Source organism: Trichomonas vaginalis, chromosome I (assembly GCF_026262505.1).
Source record: "Trichomonas vaginalis G3 chromosome I, whole genome shotgun sequence".
Lineage (NCBI taxonomy): Eukaryota > Parabasalia > Trichomonadida > Trichomonadidae > Trichomonas > Trichomonas vaginalis.
The window spans coordinates 10,847,248-10,875,147 of record NC_067203.1 but is presented as its reverse complement, the minus strand read 5'-3'; the positions used below and the strand labels follow the sequence as shown (position 1 = coordinate 10,875,147).

The window sequence follows — 27,900 nt, the reverse complement described above, 5'->3', positions numbered from 1 at the left end:
AACATTTAGCTAGCAATTTCGACATTTGACTCCACTCAAGACGTCACTTTTTTAATTTTGCGGTATCATATTTTTGGAAAATCTTTATGAATATTATATAAAAAGTCTCTTTAATATCTATATTTCATATTTTTATCGATTTTTAAAGTTTTTGCGAAAAGTATTCAATTATTTTTGCTATTTGGTCGGGTAAATGTCAGATTTGCGACATTTTCTGATATGATATTCAGATTCTACGTTGATAATAATGCATATAGAACCTCTTGCTATTGTGTCAAAATTGCGAAACCGATAGCAAAAATATCTCGCAATATCAAAATTGAGATATTGAGTGAATTATGCATTATAGAGATTAAAAATCTGATTTGTGAAACATCTCATCAGTTTCTAGCTAATTCAAAAATCTTTACTATCTTATTCGATTAAAATGAAAAGGGAATAGTTTCATTATGCTTTAAATGACAGCCTTATAATATAATCATAGTTTTCGCTCAATATGCAGCATTTTTTTTTCGAAATCTATGGTCAATATCCTAAATACTGATTGCTTTGCATTCATATCTCTTACATTTTCTATACCCACATCACTATTCATTGCTATTCCTATCTTTTTCATTTTTGTTTGTTTCTCATAATTTCTCAAAAAACATGATAACTTGATATTTGTAAATATCATACTTTATAACGTAAATAAGAACTTGACCTATTAAGAAAAGCAGTAATGAAAAGAAAATCTGAAATTCATAAAAATTACAAGTTTCTGATGACAATTAGCTTAATTAAACCAGGTACAAGATTATATAATTGTATTTTCTATCCAATTATCCATATAATATCTTATCCAGAAAAAAAAACTTGATCAATACCAAATGATTTTTTAACTAGTAAATAAAGTATTTTCTTTACACACACATTGTATATCATAGTTTTTTTTTTTGGTTTCGCAAAACATCCAAAAACAAATATGCTATAAAAGTGACAATTTTAGCAAAACGAAACCCTTATTCACTGCGATGAAAGAAAGTAAATTCCGCATTAGAAATTCCCGGCAAAATTACAATCCCGAGGAAAAGTGAAATTTATTCAAATCCTAATTCAAAATAAAGAAATGTCTGAAGGTCGATTTGAAGAGACAGAAATCCTCCTCAAACATTCCGAGTTTGTCCTTGCCAGCCTAGAGTTTGCGGCTCACCAGTTCCGCGAAGATGGCGAGATTATGAAGATGCTAAGTTCATCAGATGGTAGCAAAATCAGGTCTTTCGCCAAAAATTTCGTGAAAGCCAAAAAGAAAGGCGATTCACTTCCAACTCTCAACCAAAGCCTTTACCAAACACGTGAAAAAATCGCTATGCAAATGATTATGCCAATCAGAACTATCGACTATACAGTTTACTGGTGCCAGCTTTCAGTTGCACAATTAAAGGTTATGACAGAAACCAGTAGAGAATTCGATTTCCGTTGGAACTTACCAATTACTTTATCATCTCTTAAGCTTTTCGGAGCCTTCTGCAGAATCGTTCTCTATCTTCACCATATCACTGCAGCTAAATTCTTAGTCCAGCTCTTCTCCTCATCGTCTCTCCCAACAACTCTTCCACTACAATGCCAATTTGATGATCTTCTTGATTTCGTTTCGAAATGCCAAGATGAGCCATTCGCATTCATTGCATCCCAACTCGACTTCATTAAGGAGAAAATGTCTCTCATGGTTGTCAACTTATTGCCATTCTTCTCCACATTGATGGGTGACTGGACAGTTTTCGATTGGTCCATGCTTTCTATCTATGAGAGATCCCCAGAGTCCACAATTGGAGATTCAATGCCTATCAATGAATACACATATCTTGCAAATATCAGTTTCCTCCAGGAAGTTCTCACATTGTTCACTCTTACCTTCACATCCTTCATGGATGAAAACCAGCAGTTCATTGCCCTTGGCCATGCCATCCTTTCTGAAACCGGAACATTTTATCTTTCCAGAAACTTCCCAGTATCAATTGAGGAATTGATCAAAGTTTCCATCCCATCCAAGTCTCTTACAGGCCTTAAGAGCAACCTCCAGAACTCAATCAATCGTAAGAACAAAGAAGTTCATCTCTACAGAATGAAACAGCTTCTTCTTCTTGCCAGCGATGTTGTAAACTTCTCAGAACTCAATTTCAACTCATTCCTTCGTTCAATCCATATCGTAAGAGCTATTGCTGCATTCGCATATTACGAAATCGATCTTTTCTTCCGTACAAGCGACAAATTCGCCAAGAGCCCTGATCACATCAAGACAGTTTCCCACCTTCTCCACTACATTGTAGAGCTCGCTTACTTATTTATCAAGCGCAAACCAGATGTTGAACGTTTCTTCCTCTACAACCTCGCAACTGTCGACGCCGACCATCTTTCATACATTCTCAACAAGTTCGGTACAGATCTCGGCACTGCTGGTGCAGATGTTGTTGCAACAGGCAGATTAATCTTGGAATCACTGGAAGACCTCGATTTAGCCAAATTCGACAATGGAATAAGATACGATTTCTACCCATTACAGCTTACTCACGGCAGAGCTTTGCATCGTCATAACGTCACATCTCAGCGATTAAGAGTTTCCTTCCTTACTCCTCTCTGCGAACACCTTATGACCATCTCCATGCACGCATCCGCCTGCCAGGATCCCGTCAACTGGTTCCTAGAGTGTTGCCAGTTACATACAATGTGGCGCCACCTCAACAAGTTCGACGCTTTCATCTCCAATCCATCCGCTCCAATCGTCGAATGCACATGCTTCGTTCATATCTTCGAGTTATTCAACTACGACAAAATTGTCATGTCAATGCACATGAACGAAGGCGCTACAGCTCAATCCATCCTCGAAAACCAGATCAGACAGAGCTTCATCAAGAGAATGTTCTCTCTAATGTCCAACCTTTTGAGCTCAAATTCAAGAATTATGCAATTTTCTCTCGACGGACCAATCGGACAAGTCATTCCTGAACAGAACTTGACACGCGACCTCAGAAGCAAGGAATACTGCAACAGAGAAGCAGAAGAAATCAACTCAATCGCAAATGCAAACAAACTCATTGAAAAACTTCCACAGACATGCAACGTTCTCGGAAAAGTCATCGACATCTCTCCTTACATCGTTCGTCGCTTAACTTCCGACATTCTCCGCATCGTTTTACTTAATATGACTACAAACGGTTCTGCCATCATCAACAGTGCTCCTCTTGTCTGGACATTCTTCAGCCACGCGAGAGCCCTCAACGTTGACCAGTTTGAAGATGAAGAACTCGTTTTCCGCCGCGGATTATTCGAATACAGTCTGAAAAGTGCCATGTTTGCAGGATCATCTATTTCTGCACAAGCACAAGCCTTCATTGGCCGCGGATCATTAGAGCCACGCGATATTACTGATCCATCCCGTTTCATTGTTTTTATTTCCTCCCAAATGATCAAGTTCGTTGACACAGAATACGATTCCCATTTGTACAACCACTTTGCAGAGTCATTCAGTTCGTGCAACCACAACATCTCATATTACAGGAACATCTTCAGAGTTCTTGGTATCCATCCCGCCCTTTATCTCGACGCAACACTGACAAACGGCATTGTAGAGAACTTCTACATCGTTCACCAAGCGTTTGAGTTCATCAGGCAGAACCTCAAAAAACCAAATGATGTTTTCAAGCACGAGATGGCTAAACCAGCCTCGAAAGCTCTTCTTTCTCTTTCAGTCGGATTGGCATTGAGGAACATCATCAGACGCGCGATTTCTTTGGTCAATGAAGAGGCAATTCCAGGTATTTCCGACATCATCGCAACAACAGAGTTGGATGACAGACCAGAATGCAATTTGTTGAAGGAAGTCTTCTCACAGGAAGACACTACATGGTTCATAAAGACGAGGTTGCTCTCAAGAATCAAAGTCCACAACGACGGACTCAAAGATTTCTTCACTTTCATCGCAACACTCATCGCTGGTCCATTCTTCGACGACATTGAGTTTGATCCAGAAAACAATACTCTTTCTCACAACGTCCACCTCATCCCGTACGCATTCCAGCTCATCATCGAACTCGCTCCTTCTTTGTTCACAGAGGCATCTTACAACAAGTTGCAGGGTGCAATCGAACTCTTCTTCACGAAGATTTCGCAGATCGTTGAGTCAAGAATGAAGAAGTTGAAGGCCCAGAACTTGAAGGCAAGATACATCTTGATGGACCAGTTCCCCAAGCTATGCTCGAAGTTAGAGTACGGAAGAATGAAGCACGTGTTCCCTTACGCTCTCCTTACTCACAGCTACCCAGAAACTCAGTAGTTTTTTTTTATATCTCTAAAAAAGATTTTACTTTTCTTATTTTATCGGAAAAAAAATTAATTTTTATTTTGAATTTGTGGACAATGCTCTCATAATTTTAATATAGTACAACAGCTATATGAGGTACTAGGTTGTAGTTGTTAATAACTTTTTTCCCGACCAAAAATATTAACTTTTTATCATAGAAACTTGAGATATAAATCTTGTGTGTCAAAAACTTTTGAGAGAATATCAGAAAGCGAAAAGTACGCATTTAAAATGATCTCTACATGATTTATTATTACATTTATTTGAAGAGAATCTTCTTATACATGCATGTATTTCTATTATCAGCAAATAGTATTTAAAAAAGGCTCTTTAGCTTGTAGTATTTATATGAAAAATTGTTAAAAAATTAATAAGTATTTATGATTGAATCAAGATATGTAATAAAATTCGGGTCTTTGAATATTTCAGGAGGTAATGAAGGGCATTCGATCTTGATCTCTGAAATGGAAGTAACATTTTCTTTTTCAAGTTTCAATTTCTTGCATATCTGGGAGCTGAGATCAGCCAAAATTGTTGAACAATCACGTGTTTTAGTTTTACTTTTCATTGAAAAGAAATTTGATAAAAACACTTTTTTGGGGTTGGGAGAAATGTTTTGTGCTTGAACATGAAGATAGTTTGCTAGTAAGCATAGTAAAGGCTCTATGCCCACTTCATATTCTGTGTTTGAAGTATTATTGTTTACGTAATCAAAACATAATTGCAAGTACTTCATCTCATATAAAAAATAAATGGAAATCTCTGTTTGATTCAGTTTGGAAAGATAATCAGAGTTTGAAACAACTTTAATATACATTTCTAATTGATTTGCAATGATATCTTCACATATTTCACTTGGAAACAATTCCAAAAGGTCAGAAAATGTTTCATAGAGTTCTTTTGCAGATATTATTTGAAGCTCGGAAGCCTCAAGTCTAAATACAAGTCTTTCCTTAAGAGTGGCTAATGTAGATTTCATATGATTTTTTGTTATCATATGAATATTGTCATCATTTTTGATCAATTTTTGAAATATTTTGCATAACTTAATGAGAATACTTGGCTGAGAAATTTTTATCAAATACTGATTAAATATTTGAAATATCCATTCAATAATCTTCATTATGGACTGATTGTATAAATTTTCATCAACATTGAAGAATCTTCTGAATAATTCATACTCTTTGTTGCATAATTCTAAAATTCGGTAACATGCTTGATCATTATTTCCTAAATCATCAAGAATTTGCTTTAATAATGGTTCAAGTAATCTGATTCTTGTGTTCGAGTAAATATTTAAGAAAGAACTAAAGGAAACAGACTTCTCACATAACTTGTAGAGATTTCGGATACTCTCTGTTTGAGAAATAAATTGATTGTAAATAACAACAATAATTTCATCATAAGTTGCATTATTTGATGTTGTGATCTTCTCGAATTCTGAATTAATGTATCTTTTCGCCGAGCTTTCTAGCTTGTTCAGTAAAGATTGAGCTTTGATTTCGTAATTTTTCGAATCCTTGAAATTTTCATTAAACTTAAAGAATTTCATGCAATATTCTATATTCTCAAATGACGCGCCAAGGTCTATATTAACGCCATGCATGAAATCGAGCATTAATTTCTCAATCGAATCAAAGTATGGTAAAAATAGATCAATTGACTGTACAAACGTGTTAATATAATGTATTTGGCTAGAGTATGATTCACTTCCTCCAAGAATTAATTCTGCATAGGAAGAAATGTCGCTTCTCTTTTTTTCAGCAAGAGTTAATTGCTCTACACAGTTTTGTATGTTATTTGCAACAAAATTTGCTTTTTGAATTTGGCGTTCTAAAGGTGTTAGTTCAATTGGTGGTGATTGAGTAGAATCTTCCTTTTCAAGAATTTTTTCGAAGCTGTTTGAAGTTCCAGATTGCCCATCTGAACCATAACTTAGAGGATCACTTCGAATGGTTTCTACAGCTATACGCCATTCAAGTGGAAGATCAACATCCATCAAAATTTTTAAGGGTTTCATTCCAACGATATAGGATATTCATTTTTTAAATAGTTTACAATATTTAATCGTTATCATCTTTTTTTGAAAATTTACTTTTTGAACACTTCTGCTTAATATTATATATTGTAGACAAAATAAATATCTTATATAATAGAATTGCTATTATTCTGCAAACTTTCATATCAAAATTTTGTAAATTCAGAAGTAAAAAAAAATCAGTAAGTTTCTACAAACAAATATAACATACACTTTATAATAAATTTTGTTCTATTAGAATTCTCCGGGACAAAACTTGCTTTTCATTGATTCAGGAATATCATTGAAATAAGGATGATGCAAAGCTTCTCTAGCTGTGAGTCTCTTACAAGGATCAATGTTAATAAGCTTTGATATCAAGTCAATCAATGATAGATCATTAACTTTAATGACATCTGATAAATCTTTCGGAGGATAAGTAGGGATTATAACTAATTCATCCTTGACATCTTTGAAGAATTTGCACATTTCTTCGTTTGGTGTGCCAAGAACACTAAAAATTCTATGAATTTGATCAAGAATTGAATCTCCAGGGAATAATGGCGTTTTTGTAGCAATTTCAGCAATAACACAGCCAACACTCCATATGTCAGCTGATATTTCGTAGATAGGATTATGTAAAAGGATTTCTGGTGGACGATACCAAAGAGTAACGATATTTTCGGTATATTGCTGAATTGGAATAGTAAAGAACCTAGAAAGTCCAAAATCGCATATTTTTAAATATCCATCGTGGTTGATTAATAGGTTATCTGGTTTAATATCTCTATGTATAACTCTATGAGTGTGAAGATAGTAAGTTCCTGCAAGAAGTTGAAATGCATAGGATTTTACAAGTTTTGGGTCCATTTTTACAGGCTTCTTCATATAATCTCTTATGTTCATATCAAGATATTCAAGAACAATTGTAAGCTGAGTTCCTTGAACATATGTATCAACCAAAGAAACTATATTCGGATGATTCATTTTCTTTAGTATAGATATTTCGCGCATTGTTGTTGAAGAAACTCCTTCTTCCTCTTGATCAAGAATCATTTCCTTAATAGCAACTATTTTACCTGTGGTTTTATCTTTAGCTTTGAATACCATACCATATGTTCCTGCTCCAAGTTTCTCTTGTTTTATATATCTTAATCTTGGATCCATATTCGAAAAAAGTGCTCGTTTATAATTTCAAAAATCAGCATCTCACTGTTATCATTATCAAAGAAAGAATCATTCCTCATATCCACCAGACAACCTCGAGTGCGACAACACTATTCTACTATATCATCCTTTTTTTTTTCATATTTAGATAATTTAAAAAATAATGATCACTATATGTATTGTATGACATTGCGTTGTGATCCTAGAGGCCTAAAAAATCCAATAAAAAGACCCTTTTCCATTTATGAGCATAATAAATTCATACATATAACAAGTGACCTTTGAGCTATATGATGTGTGTGTTTTGTTATATAAAAAGATATATAAGATATATGATGAAAAAACTTTTTTGATAAATATAGTTATTTTAGTGTGTAAAATATGGTATGATATGTAGCTTTATAATAATAAAAGAAATTCTATTAATAATTTTTGTTTTTGAGTGTTTTTCTTAAAAAAGGGTGGGGGATTCGAAAAAAGTGATACCGCCGAAGGCGGTATCACTTTTTTCTCATCTTATGCTAACGTGTGCGTATTCGGAAAAAGTATCACCGCCGAAGGCGGTGATACTTTTTCCCCGTGTTTTACACACTTTACGAAAATAGTTTTTTATCTTAAAATTTAAATACATATATATAAATAAATGTATGATTTCGTTTTATATTTTCTTTCAAAATATTTTATATCATTCAAATTTTTTTAATGATTTTGATAGTGAATTGAAAATTATTATATCTAATGTATAGTGTTTATTAAAATTATTAAGAAATTTAATTTTATTCGTTAAAAGTTGTGTCAAATTTTCAAAATCACACAATGGCAGGGAAAATTCAGTGACACAACTGTCAAAAATGACCATAAATACCTTAAAATCTATAATGGGATGGGGATGTAGTTTCACAACGTTCTCAAATTATTCAAAATTATCGATTTTTTATGTTTTTATTTTTTTGTTACGAATTAAAAATAAACTCGAGTGTCATAACACTATTCTACTATAGCTAATCGTTTTTTACTACTTTTTTTAGATCATCCTTTTTTTTTCATATTTGGGTAATATAAAAAATAATGAATACTATATGTATTGAATGATATTGCGTTGTGATCATGAAAGCCTAGAAAATCCGATAAAAAGACCCTTTTCCATTTATGGGTATAATAAATTCATATATATATAATAAGAGTTATTTTTATAGAACAGCATTCATGAAAAACAAGTATATATTAATATAATTCCGATAAAATACCAACAGGATTCTTAATTTCTTATGATTATTTGGAATCACTACCTTTTTGGTGCGAAATGCATGATTGTATGTTGAACCCTCCACAAGCTATAAGAATTATGACAATAGAAACGATAATAACGAATAAGGCAATTAAAATTGTGATCTTATGACGTTGCCAGCAAATTTTAATTCGGAGATGTGTAAGTGACTCATCGTAATGCTCTTGATTGAAAGTGATTGTCAAATCTGGTGTTGCATCTGATCCCAATAAAGGTTCTTCTCTAGATTCTTCTAAAGTAACAACAGGATCAGGATCGATTGTAGGTAGCTTATGTTCATCAAGAATAATCTCAGGTATATCATTTTGTTTGTCCTCGGTATCTTCAATTCGATCTTTGTTGTATTTTTCGATCAAATCTTTAATCTGGCCATCGAACTTATCAGGAATTGAATCTTCTTTTGATACATTTTCTTCAATGGCAGAAAATGAATTCCATAATTTCTTTAGATCACTAAGGAAAGCTCCGCAGCTCGCAGTATCTACTGATTTATCAGTCATGACAATGTAATTAGCAGTTTTATCAGAACGGATTGTATATAATCTGGACTGCTTTTCGATCACTGAAATTGGAAAAGATTTTTCGAGAGTATTAAGAAGCGAATTTATGTCATTATCAACAAGAAAATCACCTCGTGGATGTTGGGTAAGAACTTTTGTTTCGTGGGAAACAGCGCCATACCGAAAAAGTCCCTTTTTATCCATCTGAACAATTTTGCTTACAAATTTTGAAATTAGGTAGTAGAATTATTATGGGTCAAATGAAAATCTGAAAAATGTACTGCCTGCGTAGCATAGTGGTTATTGCGTGCGCCTTGTAAGCGCAAGGTCGCCGGTTCAACTCCGGTCGTAGGCAAAAATTTTTGCTTTTTTAGATTAAGCAAAGCAAAATTCTAAAGGAGAGTCGTTGGAACCAAACTTTTTGTATATTAAAATTAGATTGTAGTCTTTGTATTAAATTAAGAATAGAATTTTCTTTGAGATTTGAAAGAATATATAAAAAAATTGTGAAATTAAATTAGATATAACTAACATTTTATTCATTATAACAGTGATCCTTTAGTATCCTTTATATTTCTCTTCTTAATGATCTCTATATAGCGCTTTATACTTTCTATATTTCCTAAAAATTGAGCATTCAAGTGATCAACATCTATTTTACGAAGATGTTCATTGTTTCTTCTAATTTTATCTTGTAAATCTTTTAATCCTTCCATTTGACGGGCAACTTCGTTTGATAATTGAGAAGCTTGAAAATTTTCTATTTGTTTAAGTTTTTCTCCTAGTTTTTCAGCCATTTCTTTGAGATGATCATGTTCTATTTCGTACTGTGGTTTATTTAATTCGAGTTCTTTAATTTCGTTACAAAGGTAAAGCATTCTTGCATTAATTTCATTTTCACGCTCTTTAAGCTTATTTCCACGTTCTAACGTTTCGTTATATTTAGCCATTACTGATTCATAAAGTCTCTTTTCATCAAGACTCATAATTAGGTCTTGTAAACCACAGAAAATTTGTCTCTTTATAAAATCCATACATTAGATTGGTTTTAATATCCTGATTGACTTTAATTCTAGAATGCATCTCCAAAATCCTCTAAAACCCTGAAAATTATCAAATTTGATTCAGTATGCTAATAGGAAGCTACAGTTTGAACTCATAAGCAAAATCATTTAATTTTAAATGATTTTTGACATCATATGAGGGTAATTATCATTCAAACTCATAGAAAACTTATTGTTTGGTTATTATATTACATTGAGAATTGGAATTCATCAAATATGGCTTTCCGCAAAGCCATAAACCTCAGAGAGTTTGAATGAACTCATATCATATAATCAATTCAAATATTTTTTGCCGAAGGTGGCATGCTTGCCCGAAGGGCAAGCATAGCCACCTGAGGCTCGAAATTATATTATATCAAAATTGATTTTTTAGAATAAAGAAATGTTGTAAGTTTGTGGCTTCACACTCTAGCAAAATTTACACTTTTCCGACGTTTTGTCAGGGGCGCGAAGCGACCCAAAAATGTCGGAAAAGTGTAATTCTCAGGTATATGATTATTTTTGCTTTTAATGCCGAACAGCATTTGAATCAAAAATAATCGTATGTCTGAGAATTGATTTTTTAGCATAAAGAAAAAATGTGCCAAATTGTTTAATTGGTTATTCATACTTTTTGCGGTTTTTCCAAATCCATGGAATTTATAAATAAGTTGTCAGATTTATAAATACAGCGGTACTTACGAATAACCCTATTTAAAAATTTTCCACAGATAAAAATTTTCCATCAATGTTAACATTCATGGAAAAATTGAAATGTTTCCATATAAAAAATTATTAATGTCGGACCAAGACACTCACTCAAATAAATACAGTGAATTGAAATGTGTCTTTATATAAAAAATTCTAAATATGGTTATAAAAATTTTGTTGGGAATTTTTTAAATTTTTTTCATGTCAGATAAAGACATTCACTCAAGTAAATACAGTGAATTGAGAAGTATATATAAATGCTACATCGATTCATATAATGTATTTTATAGGCTGAAAACTGAAAATGAAGAAGAAATAAACAAGATTTACAAATTGATCAAAACAGAACTGATTGATTCAAAGAAACATCTTCCTTATACTATTATAAGTGACATTTTATGTATCATTCCGTATAATAATCGCTATACAAAGGCTTATTTATCTCTCGCCAAACTCATATATGATAATTATAAAGTAAACGAGGAAATTAGAGTTCCATTAACTGTCGGATACTTATTTTATAAAGAATATGGAATTAAACTAAACAAATCTGATGATTTCGAAAAAATTAAATCAGAAAATCTCCAAATTCATATAGAAAATACAATTTACAGGGCAATTATGTATAATAACTTAGAAACATTCATTTCATTCACAGAAAAAGAAGGATTTGATAAAGATCAAAGACTTGAGAGCGAATTATATCCATATTATAAGAAAGGATATTCATTACTTGAATTATGTTGTTACCACGGTGCAGTTGATTGCTTCAAGTTATTAAGAACGAAATTCAGCTCAGAAATAACTCAAAAATGTATACATCTTTCATTTCTAGGTGGAAATCAGGAGATCATGTGCGAATGTTTAAAATATCAAATCCCAATTGAAAGATGCATGAAATATGCAATTATTTCACACAACATTGATTTTGTTACATTCTTGATGAACGAATACGATATAGAGATAGATTTAGATTATTGCGGAATGTTTAATAATCTTGAATCATTTTTAGTTTATTTCGATCAAACCAATGATTTTAACAAATGCTTTATTAATTAAGCGTCGTTCAATATTCCATCCTTACTCGAATACTTCCTTTCACATGATATAAACGTCAATGAAAAAAATAAATATAGACAAACCGCTCTTCATTATGCAGCAGAAAATAATAGAATAGAAACAGCCGAAGTTCTTATTTCAAATGGTATAAATATCAATGAAAAAAATAAAAATGGACAAACAGCTCTTCAAATTGCAGCATATTATAATAGTAAAGAAACAGCCGAAGTTCTTATTTCAAATGGTGCATATATCAATGAAAAAGATGAAGATGGCAAAACCGCTCTTCATTATGCAGCAGAAAATAATAGAATAGAAACAGCCGAAGTTCTTATTTCAAATGGTATAAATATCAATGAAAAAAATAAAAATGGACAAACAGCTCTTCAAATTGCAGCATATTATAATAGTAAAGAAACAGCCGAAGTTCTTATTTCAAATGGTGCATATATCAATGAAAAAGATGAAGATGGCAAAACCGCTCTTCATTATGCAGCAGAAAATAATAGAATAGAAACCAGAAAGTCTTATTTCAAATGGTGATAAAATATCAATGAAAAAAATAAAAATGGACAAACAGCTCTTCAAATTGCAGCATATTATAATAGTAAAGAAACAGCCGAAGTTCTTATTTCAAATGGTGCATATATCAATGAAAAAGATGAAGATGGCAAAACCGCTCTTCATTATGCAGCAGAAAATAATAGAATAGAAACAGCCGAAGTTCTTAGATCATATGCTGCAAATATCAATGAAAAAGATGAAAATGGTAAAACCTCTCTTCATTATGCAGCAGAAAATAATAGAATAGAAACAGCCGAAGTTCTTAGATCATTTGGTGCAAAATATTAGTGTTTCTATATATTATTTTTATTGTTTAATGATAATCTTGTCATAGACAACTGATCAAGTTATAATAAGTCATAATTTTGAATTACATATCTATTTTATAAATAAAAATCATATTTTGTACATTATTGAGAGCTTTACAAAATTTGCGAAGCAAATTTTGTAAAGCTCTCAATAATGAACAAAATATCCAAATTATGGACAAAATTGAAAACCGTTTCACTCATTCAATTTTGTCCATAATTTGTTATATTACTAAACTTTTTAAAATTTTTGACATGACGACCATCATTTGAATTGACACCGATAGCTTTTTCATTAGTCATTAAAAATTTTTGGTTATAATGACATTCCATTTTGATCTTTCGGACTTTCATGATTCCAATTGGAAGAGCCCAAGAGAATTCCTAAAGACCAATATGACACGTTTCCACTCTTTAAAGGATTTCGCAGTAGCTTTGGCTAATTATTGCGAAGAGTTGAAAAATCGTCTTACAGGAATTATTCATGATAATTATACAGAGTTTGTAACAATTTCAAAGCAATTAATCGAATTTGGTGACACCACATCAGTTTTAATTTCTTCATTTTCAAATTCTCATAGTATAATTGAGAATGCAATGAAAAATATTCAACAAACATCTCAATTAAATATTCAAAAAGCACAAGAATTGCATCAAATAAGAAAAGAAGAGGCGATTTTAAATCTTGCTTTAGATATTGTTAATTTACTCCAAAAAATTGAGTTGTGGCTTAATAGATAATCTAATGTAGAATCACTTCTTGATGCATCTATTGGGCTTTCAATTATCAAAGCAAGTTTTCCTGCAATTAATCAGCCTGCACTTATCAATCGCATAAAACATCAGTATAATAAGATACTTAACAAATTTTATGATAAACTTTCACAGAAATTTGTTGAATTTGTTTCATCTCGCAATAAATCTTCACTGTCAATTGTTTTGCATGCCACAGTGCTATCAAATCAGTACCAACTCGTATACAACACATTCTCTGAAGAATTTGTTAAGAATGAAATTAATCAAATTAAATCAAATAACAAATCAGATATTATGTCATCATTAGTTGATATGTTAACTAATAAAGATGGTGTAATCAACTTTATCTATGAAAATTCTTTGAATCATTTTGATTTCATATTAAATTCTGTTTGGCCAATTGTTTCCGAGTATATTGTATCTAACACAAAAGCTACATCTACATCTACCAAAGAAATGCATTCAATATATGTTCAAACACAAAAATTGTTCCGCGAAATTAGAAATTTGTGCAGAAATCAACACTCATTTGATCAATCAATAAATGAACAGAACATATATGGAAAACTCAACCTACAATTCTATCCACAGTTACTTTTAGCTGAAATTGCTCCCGAAATTGAAAAAATTAAAAATTCAAATCCAGTTTTGATTTCAGGAGAATTCAAGGTATCAACATCATATCAATTGTTTGAAATCATTAAGAGACTGTTTGGAGACGAGTACTATATCGAAAATGAAATAAAGGAAATTGTAATAATAGCAATGAAAATTTGTTTAGTTTACAAAGAAATTTGTCAAAGGACAACAACATTCAAAACGCATTTTGCATTTGACATCTCAACGTTTGTAACAAAACTTAGAGAAGTGATGCCTAAAGAGTGTGAAAATCCCATTAATCTGATTGAGTCTTCTTTATTAGAAACAAAAATACAAAGAGAAGATGAAACATTAAAAGAAATATTGCAAAAAACGGATGCAAATTTGTTTTGGATACTTAATTTACCAGAGAGAATTATTGAAAGCCATATACATAAATCAAAGCTTCCTTCCGCAAGCTCAGTCCTAGTTGATTCCATTTTTAAAATAGATAATGATTGGATTAACTTAGGAACATTTACTTCACTTGTTTATGATGGAATAATGCAAATAATCACTCAGAAGATGATCAATTTAGTTAAGTCTGTTCCAAAAAAAGTTGAATTTGCAAATAGACGTATTGAAGATAGTGAAAACAAGAATGAGAAAGAGAAAATGGATCCTAAACAAGTTGAAGAAGAACTCAAACACTTGCTTTTGGACTATCTTCACATGATCGCTTTGGAAGCAACAAGAAAACTCAATATTAATGCAACAGAAAACCAAACTTATCAAGAGATTTATAAATATCTCAATTAGATATCTATTGCATCTAAATAATTTATTGTTTTTTTTCTACTATAGTTAGATGTCTTTTTATTTATATGAAAACAGAAAAATGCAATATGTGAACGTATCTTGATGAGATTATGGAAAAATCCAAATGAAATGTATGACCATTCAAAACCAAAGAATGAATATCCTACAGAAAGCAGGGAATTTCTGTGTTTGCTAATAAAATTAATTACAAATAATTTTTTTTATGAGAACCTAGAGATAGTCAGGGGGTGTATTCTTATTCATGTGGTTATCCTAAAACCGAGCATAGAAAAGTTCAAAATAGAAAAATAAAGCTAACATCCTCCGATTACAAACAATTTTGATGGTTGGGAGGCGTTTGCGTGTGAAAATCATATAACATTGCGTAATGTTCCAAAATGCGTAATAAACATATCTAAAATTTTAGACAATTGAAATGTAAAAGTGAAATTTTTCTTCTGACAAATATGATAATTATCTTATCTATTGTAGAAGCTAGGCGTGGCCAAATTAATATGAACTTGACCCAGGACAGAGACAATACCTCTAAAGTTGAGCAGAATTCACTCAACAAATCTGAAATTTCAAATGCAACCACCGAAACAAACAATCATGAAATTTCAAAATTAGCAAGAATAAACGAATCTAACATACGTTTAAGTAATAACTTAAAACAAATTACAAAAAATAATTTTACAGATGTTAAATGCGATAAATGCCATGATTTGGCTCATTGCATTTGGCCTGGAATCTGCCAATGCCCACCAGGTTACGAGGGAAATGGTATCCAGACATGCAAAATTCCAACTCCGTATTCTTTTCAATACAAGCTTGGAAGATTTGCAGAAAACTCAACCGTCTATATGAATGTATCGTATACCGGCGTGAGTTCTAAGTTTAATATTACGCAAGTATTTTGCAAAATCGGAAACATGTCATTACCAGCTATAAACTTTGGCCATCAATATGCCATATGCAATACTACATATTCCAAGCATGGTCTCGAGATTTCCCTCTCCTTTGATAACATTCATTTTGGTGAGGGCATTGTCATCGGGAATTCATTCCTCTCTGGATGGTTTTCATTCATTGGAATTGGTTTAGGCATCATTATTGGCATAGCAGCCTTAATTTTACTCTTCACTACAAAATCTGGTCCTTTAGCAAAGAAAGATGAAGTTATCCCACTCACAAGAGATATAAATAGGAGTGACGACTTTAACGCATAATATTAGACATCAATTTCAACGTTATATTAGTTTTATAGATTTTATTGTAAACTATTAACTATTGATAAGTCTCTTCTTTCAATTTTTCAAGAAAATAAGGATAATCCCATATAAATATGATATATTCTATTAATTCAATAAAATTTGAAAATATTATCCCAAATAAAGGAATTTATATGCTATAAATCATTATATAACATTCACCTCAGAATGAAAACATTGCTAAATCTTCAAATTTTTATAGATACACGTTTAATAATTTTTTGATGCAGCGCTCGCCTCCAGTATCTAAAAGAGCTGCAGTCAAAAAAACACCTCCCAAGCAGACTAGATCAAATAATAGTACTCCTGATAGTTTAAAACCAATAAAAAACCGTGAATTTACCGGAATTGTAGCTCCTAGAAGTGATGGTTACGAAGTTTTAATCGATGAAATGAGAATCACCCAAGCAAAAATGATAAAACAGATCGAATCATTAAATAAAGAGAATCGAAAACTAAAATTAGAATTAGATTGTAGCCAAAATCAAATCCAAGAGAACAAAGAAGAGCATAATAACGAGCAAAATACACTAAAAAACAACATTCTCGACATGAAAAACAAATTACGAAGGGCAACGGAAGATATTGCAGTTTTAACTGCCGAAAATAAACAGCTTGAAGAGCAAGTTGAACTCTACAGGTTATCATCTCTCAAACAACAATCGATTATTGATGAATTGAACTCACAGCTTTCTTCACCACAAGTTATTGATAAACCTCAGAGATTTGCAGACACCAAAATACATCTATTACAAGAGAAAAACAAAAAACTACTCAGTACAGTTATTTCTCTTAGAAAACAACAACAAATATCAAATGTCGAATTATCAACTCAAAAATCTGCAAATAGAGAATTAACACAACAACTTACAGACGCTCTTACAAATGAAGATGAAGATCAAGATACAATTGTTCACATTGAAGATATGAGTTCATATCCAGAAGTCAAGAAATTAGTTGAAATGAATGCAAGAAAAGCAAAAAGAATCGAATCATTAAAATCAGAAATAAACTTCATGAAGCAAACAATATTAGAACAATCTGAGAAAGAAAAGACATTAATTGACTTCATTGAGTCATCAAATACAGAAAACCAGAAGAAATTAACAGAGATGAATCAAAGATTATCCGATTTTCAAAATTCAAAAATTTCTCAAGTTACTGATGATTCTCAAAATACAGAACTTCGAAAATCTCTTGATGAAATGAAATCACAACTTACAGAGTTACGTAAGAAGAGTCTTATTGAAGAGCAACAAAAATCACAACTCAAGACAGAACTCGAAAAAGTTCAGTCAGAAAATTCAGATTTGAAAGAAAAATTAAAATTTTCTTCGGATACAAGTTTTGATTCAAATTACAGTATGGATCCAATATTTGAGCAGGAATTACAGCAGAAGACAAAAGAAATATCACAAATGAAAGTTGCCATTAACTCTTTAACATCAATGCTTTCTGAAAATGAACAAAATTTGCAATCACAAATTTCAGAGAAAGAAAACGAACTTCAAATTGCACAACAGAACATAAAGAGATGCCAAGATGAATTGAATTCAATGAAAGCAATACAAGAAGAACAAGGAAAATCTTTCAATAGAATAAAAGAAAATGTCCAAGTTTTGTTGGATGATGTTCAAACATCTTTTAGTTTTGCATCATTAAAAGTAACAGATGATATGGATTCATTAAAAGATGTTTCTAAATTTATTTGTACAAATTATAATAGATCTAAAGATATGGTTTCTCAGCTGCAAAAGGAAAATGAAGATCTTAAAAAAGAATTAAAACAATCTAATCTGAAAAATAAGGAATTATCATTGACTCTGAATGATTTAAGATCATCAACAGAGATGAAATTACAGAATACAATGTCACAACAACAAATGAATGAAGAAAGAATGAAAGAAGAATTGCAAAAATCTCAGAATCAGATATCAACAATAAATGAAATGTTTAAACAAAAATCCATAGAATACGAAAAAGATTTAGCAACATCTCATTTAACAATTGACCAATTTGAAGAAGAGAAAGTTAATATGAAAACAAAGATTGATGATTTATTAGATCAATTATCTGCCTTCCAGAGCAGACAAACAGATTTCACTTCTTCTATCAACAGTTTAGAAACAACATACAAAAATAAGGAAAAATCACTTTCAGACACAATTTCACAGCTAAATGATGATAAAAGCAAGCTGAAATTAAAAGAGGAGCAGCTAACAAATAGAGTGAATTCTATGGAATCAGCTATGTTGGATTTAAGAAATGAGAATAAAAAGATTGAAAACAAAAAACAAAAATTAATTGTTGAAAATAATGAACTCAAAACTGCTTTGGAGGAGTTCACAAATGAAAACAAAACAACATTAGCAGAAAAAGACCAGAAATACTACAAACTTAAGGAAACAAACAGTGAAATGGAGAATCAAATTAAGGAACTCAAAAAAGAAGTTAAAGAACAGAGAAAACAATTTGAAGATCTCAAAAACCAGTCAACATTATCATTACAAACTAAAGCAGAAAAGATAAACAAACTCAGGTTGAAATTAAAGCAACTCCAAGAAGCTTTTGTTAATTTAACAAAAGAAAAAGACCAAAAAGAAAGAGAGAATGTTGAACTCCAGTTGCAAATAACTGGACAAAGTGATACAGTTAGAAGAGCTGAAGAACAATCACAGAAGATGACAGCTGCGAAAGAAGCAGGAGATTATGTTTTTAAGTCTTTAACAAAGAAATATCAAGATTTACAGAAAGAATATGCTGATCATTTGCAGTTTGTTGAAAAGAGTAAAGAAGATATTGAAGAAATGAAGAAAGTTGTTGATGATAAAGAAAAAGAAAGAAGTGATGCTGTTGACCAAATGAATTCCACAATTTCTAAATTGGAGAATTTGCAAAATGAAAAGAATGACATTGAAAAAGAAAATTCACAATTATCAAGTGACTTAGAAACTGCAAACAAGAACAACACAAACCTTCAGATTGAAAGAAAACAGAACCTCGAGAAAATCAAGGAATTAACAGATAATAACCAAGAATTGAAATCTCAAATTTCAGTTTTGCAAAAACAAAATCATGAATTGTCACAAAACACTGTTTTATTATCTGTTTACGAGAAACTCAAGAATGATAAAGATGAGCTCCAGAAATCTTTCAATTTCATTAATGACGAACTTCATACTACAAAGAGCTGTTATGAAATGGAAGACAAAGAATACACAGATTACAAAGACCAAATGACTAAGAAAGTTGCATCTTTGACAAGTACAATTGAAGATTTGAACAAAGAAATTGCCAAAATCAAAGATGAAAATGATAGAGCAGCGCAACAAGATACACAGACAATAAACAAACTTCAAGATCAAGTCGATTCTCTTAGAGGAAAACTCGAAACACAAACAGCTGAATATTCAAAGATTGATGAAGAAACTAAAGAAATTAGAAAGAAATCACGTGAATCCGTTGATAACATTAAAGCTAAAAATAATGAATTAACTCAAGCAATCGAAAATAAAGGAAAACTGATTGATGAGCTGAAGAATAAAATTAAAGAATTGGAAGATGATAAGAAAGATATTATGTCCAATTACGACAACTTGAATGCACAGAAGATTGAAGTAGAAAAGCAATTAAATACAACACAATCTACACAACAAGAAAAATTTGATGATTTCACACGAAAATTATCAAGTTACAAACAAAAGATTAAAGAAATGGAAGCAGATAAAGCAACATCAGAAAGGATTATCCGTGAAAATGGGTTACGGATTGATGAACTCAAATCACAATTAAGAAATAGCGTTCCTAAGGATGATTACAACAAGTTACAAAAGAAGATTGATTTGCTGAAGAAAGAAAAATTACTAGAATCAACTGTACTTCAAAAAACTGCTTTTGCAAACGAAGTCAATGCGGAAAAACTCAAAGATAAATTCACAAGGAAAGAGAAAGACTACCAAGATCAAATAGAACAACTTAAACAAGACAGAGACAAGAAAGCAGAAGCAGCAAAGAACTTGGCAAGTCAAGTTAAATCTTTGAACCAAGAATTAGTCAAAGCAACAGAAAACAAAGTTCCAATGTGTCCTAAAGCAGAAAAAGATGCAATATCAATGGAACTCAAAGCCAAAGTTGAGGAATTAGCTTTGTCAGAGACAAAACTAAAGAACAAAGACCAAATTATTCAAATGAAAGAGAAAGAAATCGAAGAATTGAACAAAAATATTGAAAAATTGAAAGATCAAATTGAAGAAATTAAATCTAATGATGACCAAATCCAAGAACTGAATGAATCCATATCTAATTTAGCAGCAGACAATAAGTCTAAGGATAATGAAATTGCTTCATTAACAACAACAATTCGCTCAATGAATGAAAAATTGTTGTCAAAAACTAAAGATCTGGAACAAATGAAAAGTGACATGAACAATAAAAATCCAAAGGTTATTCAGTTGGACAATATTAATAAAATAGCCAAGGATTTATTGAATATCATTAATTCTCCCCAATTTGCAAAACAGCAGGCGCTTCAAAGGTTATCAACTTTGCAAGATTCTATTTCAACAATTTTTACAATTTTAGGATTACCAAGCTCAAATATTATGCCACCTGCCAGAGCTTTATCACACCAACAAGGTCCTATATTCTATATTCCTGGTGATAAGTCACTTGAAACTAAAGAAGAAAGGAAGATTGCGGAATTAATCATCAGAGAATTTCCAGAGCTCGGAAAAGAAGTGACAGATTCAGACTCACTTGATAGGCAACTTAGAATGATACACGCTTCTGTAAATAACTTGAAGCTACTACTTGAAGATAGAGAAAGAAGAATTAGAGATATGTCAGCTATTGTGCAATCTCAGCATAATGCTGTCATCCAAATCAGTAAAGATCCCGAGGCAACAAATTTAGTATCTCAATCGATAATGAATTCAAGCGTTGCTAAAGATCTTGATGATTTTTAAGTTTTTAAATAAATGTATTTTATTATTATACTAATCCTTATTAATTTTAACCTTAAGATGATACAATTGAATTTTTCAACATAACAAACATTTTAATTCTACTTTTAACTTAATTAAACACGATTTTGAGATCGAGACCAATAAGATTTCAAAATTTCCTTAATTTCTTAACTATTTTCCATAATTAACTGCAAAATTATGATATATGTCCTATGTACTGCCATAAATACAGAATAACATAGAGACTAAATTTCCGTTTCAAAATAAAATCAAAAATTTGAAAGCTCGAGTATCTGAAAATAGGAATGATTGAGCAAGTTAGGAAAGACGATACTAAATACCATAAAAAAATAATTCCATCAAATCAATTTCAATGGGTTAATTCTGAGAGTAAACCCGCTCTCAATTTTAATAACGTTTGAAAAAATAAACTGTTGTCACTTTTAAAATCAAGTTATTTTGATTATTTTGGCATATTTGACAAGAATTGAACAAGCATCACTTAATGCACAGTAATATTCAAATAGAATACTACTTATATTTGAGAATCCGATACAAAATTAGGTCTGAAATTATCATTTTTAAATCAAAATTTTTAATAAATAGGATCTCATTGCTTTGCATTTTAGATGGTAACATTGTTTAAAATGGAAGTATCAATTGATGAGATAAGAATATTAGAAATTTATATGATTTTCAAAATAATTTTCCGAAATTAACGAATCATAAGACAATAACTTTAAAAATATAACATATATTAGATGATTATTAATATTATCTCATGTTCTCAGGAAAATTTACCTTTTGTGAAGAAGATTATCATAAAAATCAAAAAATTTGTATTATTGCTGTATATAATAATCTCAGTATAAATAATTTCCTACTGAAAATTGAATATCACAAGATTTTTACGGGAGATTTGTATGAAACGTTTGAAAGGGTTGATGACCTAATAAGCACTCAAATTTTGATTGCATTGAATATGATGAATCGATGAATTATATCTCTCTAACATTTGCATATCTCAAATAACTGATGACTACGCAAATATAGAAAGTTATTTGAGAGCTTTCAAATAAAGACCTTGATCGTCATTTCAGATTTTCGAGGTTTTCTTGCAAAATCATAGCCAGAATACAATATAGATACCAATGCGCTGTTTATGGTCAATAAAATTTGATGGCCATGCAACTGATCGATTTTGTATAGATGTAAACATTTTTTGAGAACTCGTTTGTTCATCAAACTGTAGACCCATGTATACTTTTTGTAGTATGTTAATATATTTTGGTTTAAAAACTGATAGCTGCCACGTTCTCAATTTTGAATAGATGAAGATTTTACTGGTGAAAAGCTCCAACATGAACATACATTATGTAACAAATAAAAAGAATGATTATTTAATTGAGACTTTTCAAATTCAAAATGTGACATAAAAAATTCAATAACCTTCTCAAAGTATTTTTCTCCAATGTCATCTCTTAAAAGCGTGCGCGCAAACAGAAAGTTCTCCCAAGAAGAAGATATTAAGCTCAGGTGTGTCGTGTCCAAGCTTGGCACTCACAGCTGGAAATCAGTTGCATCTTTCATGCCTGGTCGAAATGTTCGCCAATGCAGAGAAAGATGGAATAAGTTTCTATCTCCAAGTGTCAACCTTAGTCCATTCACACGCGAAGAGGACGTTAGATTGCTAGGCTTGTATAAAGAACTTGGACCACAATGGGTCAAGATCGGAAAACATCTCGGTAACAGATCGGATATCGCAATTAAAGCTAGATTCATGCTCCTCGAACGTCACAGAAAGAAACGTGAGATGAGCGAGGAATCATCCTCATCCTGTGAAGATAACGTTTCAGAAAGTTCTGTTTCTGAAGCTCCAATTCATAACCATGTTAAACCAAACAGACAAATTAGTGCGGGAATTACATCTAAAGAGTTGAATAACGAAATAGACAGCTTATTCTTCTCTGACTTTACAGATTTCTTTGACTTCAATGAAGTCTTCGGTGTTGAACAATTATAATTTATATTATTATACTAAATACTATCTATCTATCCCTTAAATTAACCAAGTTTTTAATCTCTTTTTCTAGAAATATCTTTAGATCTATGAGAATTTCTTTCGTAGTTATATGTTATGAGTTTCCAATTTATACCAGCCCTTTTGTTATTAAATGAACTTGTAGTATTTGAGCCCATATTGAAAATGCTGTTGAATTTCGGTGAAAAAGTGAGAGAACATTCCGCTTATCTAAGAAAACAACTTTAATTATCAAAAATATAGATATTTGCGGAACTATCCATCTTTTTAATGAGAAGGGAGTGTAGGATAATTTAAGTAAGATTCATTTCAGATTCAGCATTAAGGATGAATTGGTTATCGAATTTGCTTTATGTTTACTTAACTCTAACCGGATTTACATGATTTGGGTTCGATAATATAGTAATATAACTGAAAAATATATGAATCACAATATTTTTAACAAAAGATTTATGCTTATGTACTTGGGGATTGCATACCAGTCATCTCACAAAACGCAACTCCAATATTTTAAAAATGGGAAATATGGAATACGCATTCATATGTAAAAAAATTAGCTAAAATATGATAATATATACAAACAATTTATAGTGAATTAGTAGAGAACTGCCCAAATTAACTTCATGCAGGGTTTGGCTCTTTTCTTTTCCTATTATTCCCTGATGGAACAAAAAGAGTATCAGGCGATTCCGAGGTAAAGAATAGCTCTATATTCTTCAATGATCTTTCGTTAATTTTTTTGCCATTTGATGTCGTTATTGAATCAATACTTTGAAACATTTCTGCTCTATTCCTTGTTGCTGCCGATATTGCATTGGAATACGTAGTATCTATCCCTGGTATTTGAGATAAAACTTCTTTCCATAAATCTCCATAAACTCTAACAGAATAACCTTCTCCTATTATACTATTTTCTACAAGCACGAATCGTAGGGATGATACAATGTCTTCAGGCTTTTTTGGTAATAGGATGATATTAAAATAGGAAGCATATGTCTTTAGATCGATATCATCGTACTTGTCTGTGTGTATTATAGAATTTTCTTCGATGTTAGAAAGAAATTCTTCATCTATTGATGGAGGTTCAAAATAAATCATTGGTTTCATCGCTTTCTTCTGGTAAGTAACTGATATAGTTGTTTCAGGAACGTATTCAGATACATCTAAACCAACAGATCGAATAGTTTTTATTGTATCTTTGATCGCAGTAATAACTTGAATAGGAATACTCGAATGTATGGAAATAATAATTCGTCTGTTATCTAAGACCGATCGGTTTGAAGTCTTTTTCCCTTTGTTTTGATCATTTTGCATGAATAATTATTCTTTTTATTACAAGGGAAGTTCCCTATATATGGTGATAATAATCTTTAATAAAAAGTCAATAAAGAAAAAGTGAAGGTTCCATAGTGTAATGGCTATCACTGGGGACTCTGAATCCCTAAATCCAGGTTCGATTCCTGGTGGAACCAAAATTTTTTCCTTTTTTATAATTTTTTTTTGAAATTTCAAATTTGAGAAAATAATAATCGTCGTGGCTCTTCCTTTTTGGAAAAGTAATGCCTCGCTGCCAACGTTTCCACCTTAAGCGTCTCACAGCTCCACACCACTGGCTTCTCGCTAAGTCCGCTGGTAAGTTCGCTTCCCACCCATCCACAGGTCCACACAAACTCCGTGAATGCCTTCCAATCAACATCTTCCTTCGTGACCGCCTTAAATACGCTCTTACAGCTAAGGAAGCCGTCGCTATCGTTAAGCGCCGCCTCGTCAAGGTCGATGGCAAGGTCCGCACAAACTACCGTTATCCAACAGGTTTGATGGATGTCATCGAGCTCGGCAAGTCCAACGAACTCTTCCGTATCATCTACGACTGCAAGGGCCGTTTCTGCGTCCACCATATCGAGGCTAAGGAAGCTTCCTTCAAGCTTCTCCGCGTCAATCAGTTCAAGATCGGCGCCAAGGGTATCCCACACGTCGTTACACACGATGGCCGTACAATCTCCTATGTCGACCCATCCGTCCGTGTCCATGATGCTCTTAAGTTCAACATCAAGACAGGCGAAGTCGAGTCCGTCATCAAGTTCAAGGTTGGCGATGTTGCCATGGTTACAGCTGGTGGTAACGTCGGCCGTGTCGGAACAATCCAGAAGATCGAGAAGCAGATGGCCTCCTTCGATATCGTTCACCTTAAGGATACATCTGGCGCTGTCTTCGCCACACGTATCATGAACGTTTTCGTCATCGGTGAGAACGAGCACCCACTCATCAGCCTTCCAGCTCGTGAGGGTGTCCGCCCATCCATCCTTGAGGGAATCAACCAGGAGTAAATTAAACTTTATTCGTTATTTTCTAAAATTTTTAAAGTAATTTTTAATTTTGAGAATTTTATTTTTGAATTCTTAAAATACTTAAAAATAGAATGTTCATGATCAGAATTTTGACAGCTTAGGTCCAGTTAAAACCAATATACATTTTAATGAAAGTTATATTTTTCCTAAAAGTAATTTGTTTTCATTGGAGTTGCTTATAAGTGAGCAACAATTTACCTATCATCGAAAAACTCTTCTCCATTAAATACTAAAGATTGAAACTAAATCTTAGTTACTTTAGGATGGTTTCCTCTTTATTTCACGTATTTGGATAATAACTGAGAAGAATTGGTTCTACAGTGTAGAGTCTGTTAATTCATAAAATTATCAACATATATTTAATTTTCATCCACTACATGTAGTATTTCCCAGAATGGTGCAACAATTCTTCTTATTAACTATAGTCTTAATTGAATTACTTCCTAAAAATCTAAATTATAAAAATTCATAATAAATCATATTATCTTTATATAAAATAACAAAACAAACATAAAAAATAAGATTTGTTCATTCTTTTTCAACTCTCGCGCGAATTTCCTCCATTATCATATAAGCAGCTTCAATCATTTGAGGTGATGATGATTCATCTTCGTCAAGATCTGCAATTTCTTGGATATAATTTAATACTTCTTCAGAATTGAGAATTGCATCAAGTAATTCAACATTTTCATCGAAATATTTAATGATTTCAAGAAGTTGAAAAACAATAATTTTATTAATTTTTTGATTTTCAACTTCAAGGAAAGGCAACAAGAATTCTAAATTACCTTGATCAATAATGAAGTTTACCAACATCGGATCATTAGGATCATTTAGCAAACAAAGCAAAATTTTAAGAGATATTGCTCGATTTTTAAAATTCGAGTTTTCGCTGTATTGAATAAGTAAATTTATGTAATCAGCCTCTTTCATATTCTTTCTTAGTAACGGATGCTTTGTTGCATGATAAATAATTTTTAATATTTTATTAATTTGATTGAAATCGTGATCTTCAGTAAGAAATGTACCAAAAACTTGGAGCCAGTCTTCAGGAAATTCTTCTGTTGTGTTCAATGGATCATCTTCCATCAAAAATCGTAAACAAATATATGATCGATCAAAATCAGTTGAAAATTGAGCCAATCTATGGAAAGCTATTCTTACAAACCCATTGTATATAATAGATGTTGATAATTTTGCTTTAGAATTAAGTATATTGTAAATTATTTCGAATGAATTTGAATTCAACATTTCTATTTCAGTTTCTAATGAAATCACAGGAAATTTTAATAAATCTGACCAAAATATTCTGCAAGAATTTATGTTTTCCTCTGGAATTTCTTGAGATGAAAGCGCATTTAAAAAATGTAAAATTTCATTTGTAAATTCGATATGTTCATTAATAAAATCAGCAATTCCCTGTCTATCACCTTGTAAATCGCTATGCATAAGTGTACTTATTACTAAATATAAGTCAGAATCGTAAAATTCATTTGCACAGTCACCAAGAATCACACAATTGGTGAATATTTGAAATATACTAAGTATTGTTTGAATTTCCAGGTCATTTTGTAGCATTTTTAAGAGGTATTTAAGGATGGACGCATTATCTACTTTGTATTTAAGAAATTCAATGGCAGCATCTTCAATTTTAGTACATACACTAACGATGTATATAGATTCTGCAAAGATTTCAGAATTTTCTGGGGTAATTATATTCTGAATTGCAGTATAATACGTTTCTGCATCAAATTCGATAATATCTTCTTCCTCTTCATGTTCTTCTTCTTCGCTGTTTTCTGCTAAATGTCTTTTTTCATTTGTTAAATTTTTATATTCATCCATACAATAGTTAGCACAAAATCTAAATATAAAATTTTAAGAAGAATTAACATTAATTCATATCACTACTTGATAAGACATTTTCGTTTTTTCCCCTATCAAGTAAATTGAAAGAATTTGTAAACCATGCATCCCCTTGAGAACCCGCAAGGAAGATTCAGCCAATAATGCCATTATCATTATAAATTACTACGATGAAGTACTAGATCTATTATTCTCAGAGAAAAATAAGAATCTCATATTTTGTCTAGCTTGCTCTTTCACATAATAATTATGTGGGGGTT

General features: G+C 31.6%; 12 protein-coding genes and 2 non-coding genes across 14 annotated transcripts; 9 read left to right on the top strand and 5 right to left on the bottom strand.

Annotated features, from left to right (window-relative positions):
• Positions 1 to 1,019: 1,019 nt before the first annotated feature.
• Positions 1,020 to 4,363, top strand: TVAGG3_0965960 (NCK-associateD protein 1 family; the record flags this gene model as incomplete). The annotated part of the gene is made up of 1 exon (XM_001581499.1): positions 1,109 to 4,312. The coding sequence occupies one exon, from the start codon at positions 1,109 to 1,111 to the stop codon at positions 4,310 to 4,312; it is 3,204 nt and encodes a 1,067-aa protein (XP_001581549.1).
• Positions 4,364 to 4,701: 338 nt separating this feature from the next.
• On the bottom strand, positions 4,702 to 6,338 carry TVAGG3_0965950 (intra-Golgi vesicle-mediated transport; the record flags this gene model as incomplete). Its single annotated transcript, XM_001581500.2, has 1 exon — positions 4,707 to 6,338. The coding sequence occupies one exon, from the start codon at positions 6,336 to 6,338 to the stop codon at positions 4,707 to 4,709; it is 1,632 nt and encodes a 543-aa protein (XP_001581550.1).
• A 244-nt stretch (positions 6,339 to 6,582) lies between these two features.
• Positions 6,583 to 7,523, bottom strand: TVAGG3_0965940 (STKc CDK like domain-containing protein; the record flags this gene model as incomplete). Its single annotated transcript, XM_001581501.1, has 1 exon — positions 6,612 to 7,523. One exon carries the CDS (start codon positions 7,521 to 7,523, stop codon positions 6,612 to 6,614), a length of 912 nt encoding a protein of 303 aa, XP_001581551.1.
• A 655-nt stretch (positions 7,524 to 8,178) lies between these two features.
• Positions 8,179 to 9,525, bottom strand: TVAGG3_0965930 (vesicle-associated membrane protein 9 family; the record flags this gene model as incomplete). Its single annotated transcript, XM_001581502.1, has 1 exon — positions 8,796 to 9,515. One exon carries the CDS (start codon positions 9,513 to 9,515, stop codon positions 8,796 to 8,798), a length of 720 nt encoding a protein of 239 aa, XP_001581552.1.
• Positions 9,526 to 9,593: 68 nt separating this feature from the next.
• Positions 9,594 to 9,666, top strand: TVAGG3_0965920. The gene has a single exon. It is a non-coding gene; the product is annotated as a tRNA-Thr (tRNA).
• A 160-nt stretch (positions 9,667 to 9,826) lies between these two features.
• Positions 9,827 to 10,301, bottom strand: TVAGG3_0965910 (uncharacterized protein; the record flags this gene model as incomplete). Its single annotated transcript, XM_001581503.2, has 1 exon — positions 9,854 to 10,297. One exon carries the CDS (start codon positions 10,295 to 10,297, stop codon positions 9,854 to 9,856), a length of 444 nt encoding a protein of 147 aa, XP_001581553.1.
• Positions 10,302 to 11,266: 965 nt separating this feature from the next.
• TVAGG3_0965900 (protein of unknown function (DUF3447)) lies at positions 11,267 to 12,124 on the top strand (the record flags this gene model as incomplete). The annotated part of the gene is made up of 1 exon (XM_001581504.1): positions 11,267 to 12,124. One exon carries the CDS (start codon positions 11,267 to 11,269, stop codon positions 12,122 to 12,124), a length of 858 nt encoding a protein of 285 aa, XP_001581554.1.
• A 1,922-nt stretch (positions 12,125 to 14,046) lies between these two features.
• On the top strand, positions 14,047 to 15,317 carry TVAGG3_0965890 (conserved oligomeric Golgi complex component 2 family; the record flags this gene model as incomplete). The annotated part of the gene is made up of 1 exon (XM_001581505.1): positions 14,047 to 15,150. One exon carries the CDS (start codon positions 14,047 to 14,049, stop codon positions 15,148 to 15,150), a length of 1,104 nt encoding a protein of 367 aa, XP_001581555.1.
• Positions 15,318 to 15,617: 300 nt separating this feature from the next.
• Positions 15,618 to 16,379, top strand: TVAGG3_0965880 (laminin domain-containing protein; the record flags this gene model as incomplete). The annotated part of the gene is made up of 1 exon (XM_001581506.1): positions 15,618 to 16,379. The coding sequence occupies one exon, from the start codon at positions 15,618 to 15,620 to the stop codon at positions 16,377 to 16,379; it is 762 nt and encodes a 253-aa protein (XP_001581556.1).
• Positions 16,380 to 16,645: 266 nt separating this feature from the next.
• TVAGG3_0965870 (A-type inclusion protein-related family) lies at positions 16,646 to 21,385 on the top strand (the record flags this gene model as incomplete). Its single annotated transcript, XM_001581507.1, has 1 exon — positions 16,646 to 21,385. The coding sequence occupies one exon, from the start codon at positions 16,646 to 16,648 to the stop codon at positions 21,383 to 21,385; it is 4,740 nt and encodes a 1,579-aa protein (XP_001581557.1).
• A 1,452-nt stretch (positions 21,386 to 22,837) lies between these two features.
• TVAGG3_0965860 (RNA polymerase II transcription regulator recruiting protein) lies at positions 22,838 to 23,531 on the top strand (the record flags this gene model as incomplete). The annotated part of the gene is made up of 1 exon (XM_001581508.1): positions 22,857 to 23,408. One exon carries the CDS (start codon positions 22,857 to 22,859, stop codon positions 23,406 to 23,408), a length of 552 nt encoding a protein of 183 aa, XP_001581558.1.
• Positions 23,532 to 24,826: 1,295 nt separating this feature from the next.
• TVAGG3_0965850 lies at positions 24,827 to 24,898 on the top strand. The gene has a single exon. It is a non-coding gene; the product is annotated as a tRNA-Gln (tRNA).
• A 68-nt stretch (positions 24,899 to 24,966) lies between these two features.
• On the top strand, positions 24,967 to 25,781 carry TVAGG3_0965840 (Chain E 40s Ribosomal Protein S4; the record flags this gene model as incomplete). Its single annotated transcript, XM_001581510.2, has 1 exon — positions 24,986 to 25,753. One exon carries the CDS (start codon positions 24,986 to 24,988, stop codon positions 25,751 to 25,753), a length of 768 nt encoding a protein of 255 aa, XP_001581560.1.
• A 482-nt stretch (positions 25,782 to 26,263) lies between these two features.
• TVAGG3_0965830 (armadillo (ARM) repeat-containing protein family) lies at positions 26,264 to 27,629 on the bottom strand (the record flags this gene model as incomplete). Its single annotated transcript, XM_001581511.1, has 1 exon — positions 26,303 to 27,619. One exon carries the CDS (start codon positions 27,617 to 27,619, stop codon positions 26,303 to 26,305), a length of 1,317 nt encoding a protein of 438 aa, XP_001581561.1.
• Between the last annotated feature and the right edge of the window lie 271 nt (positions 27,630 to 27,900).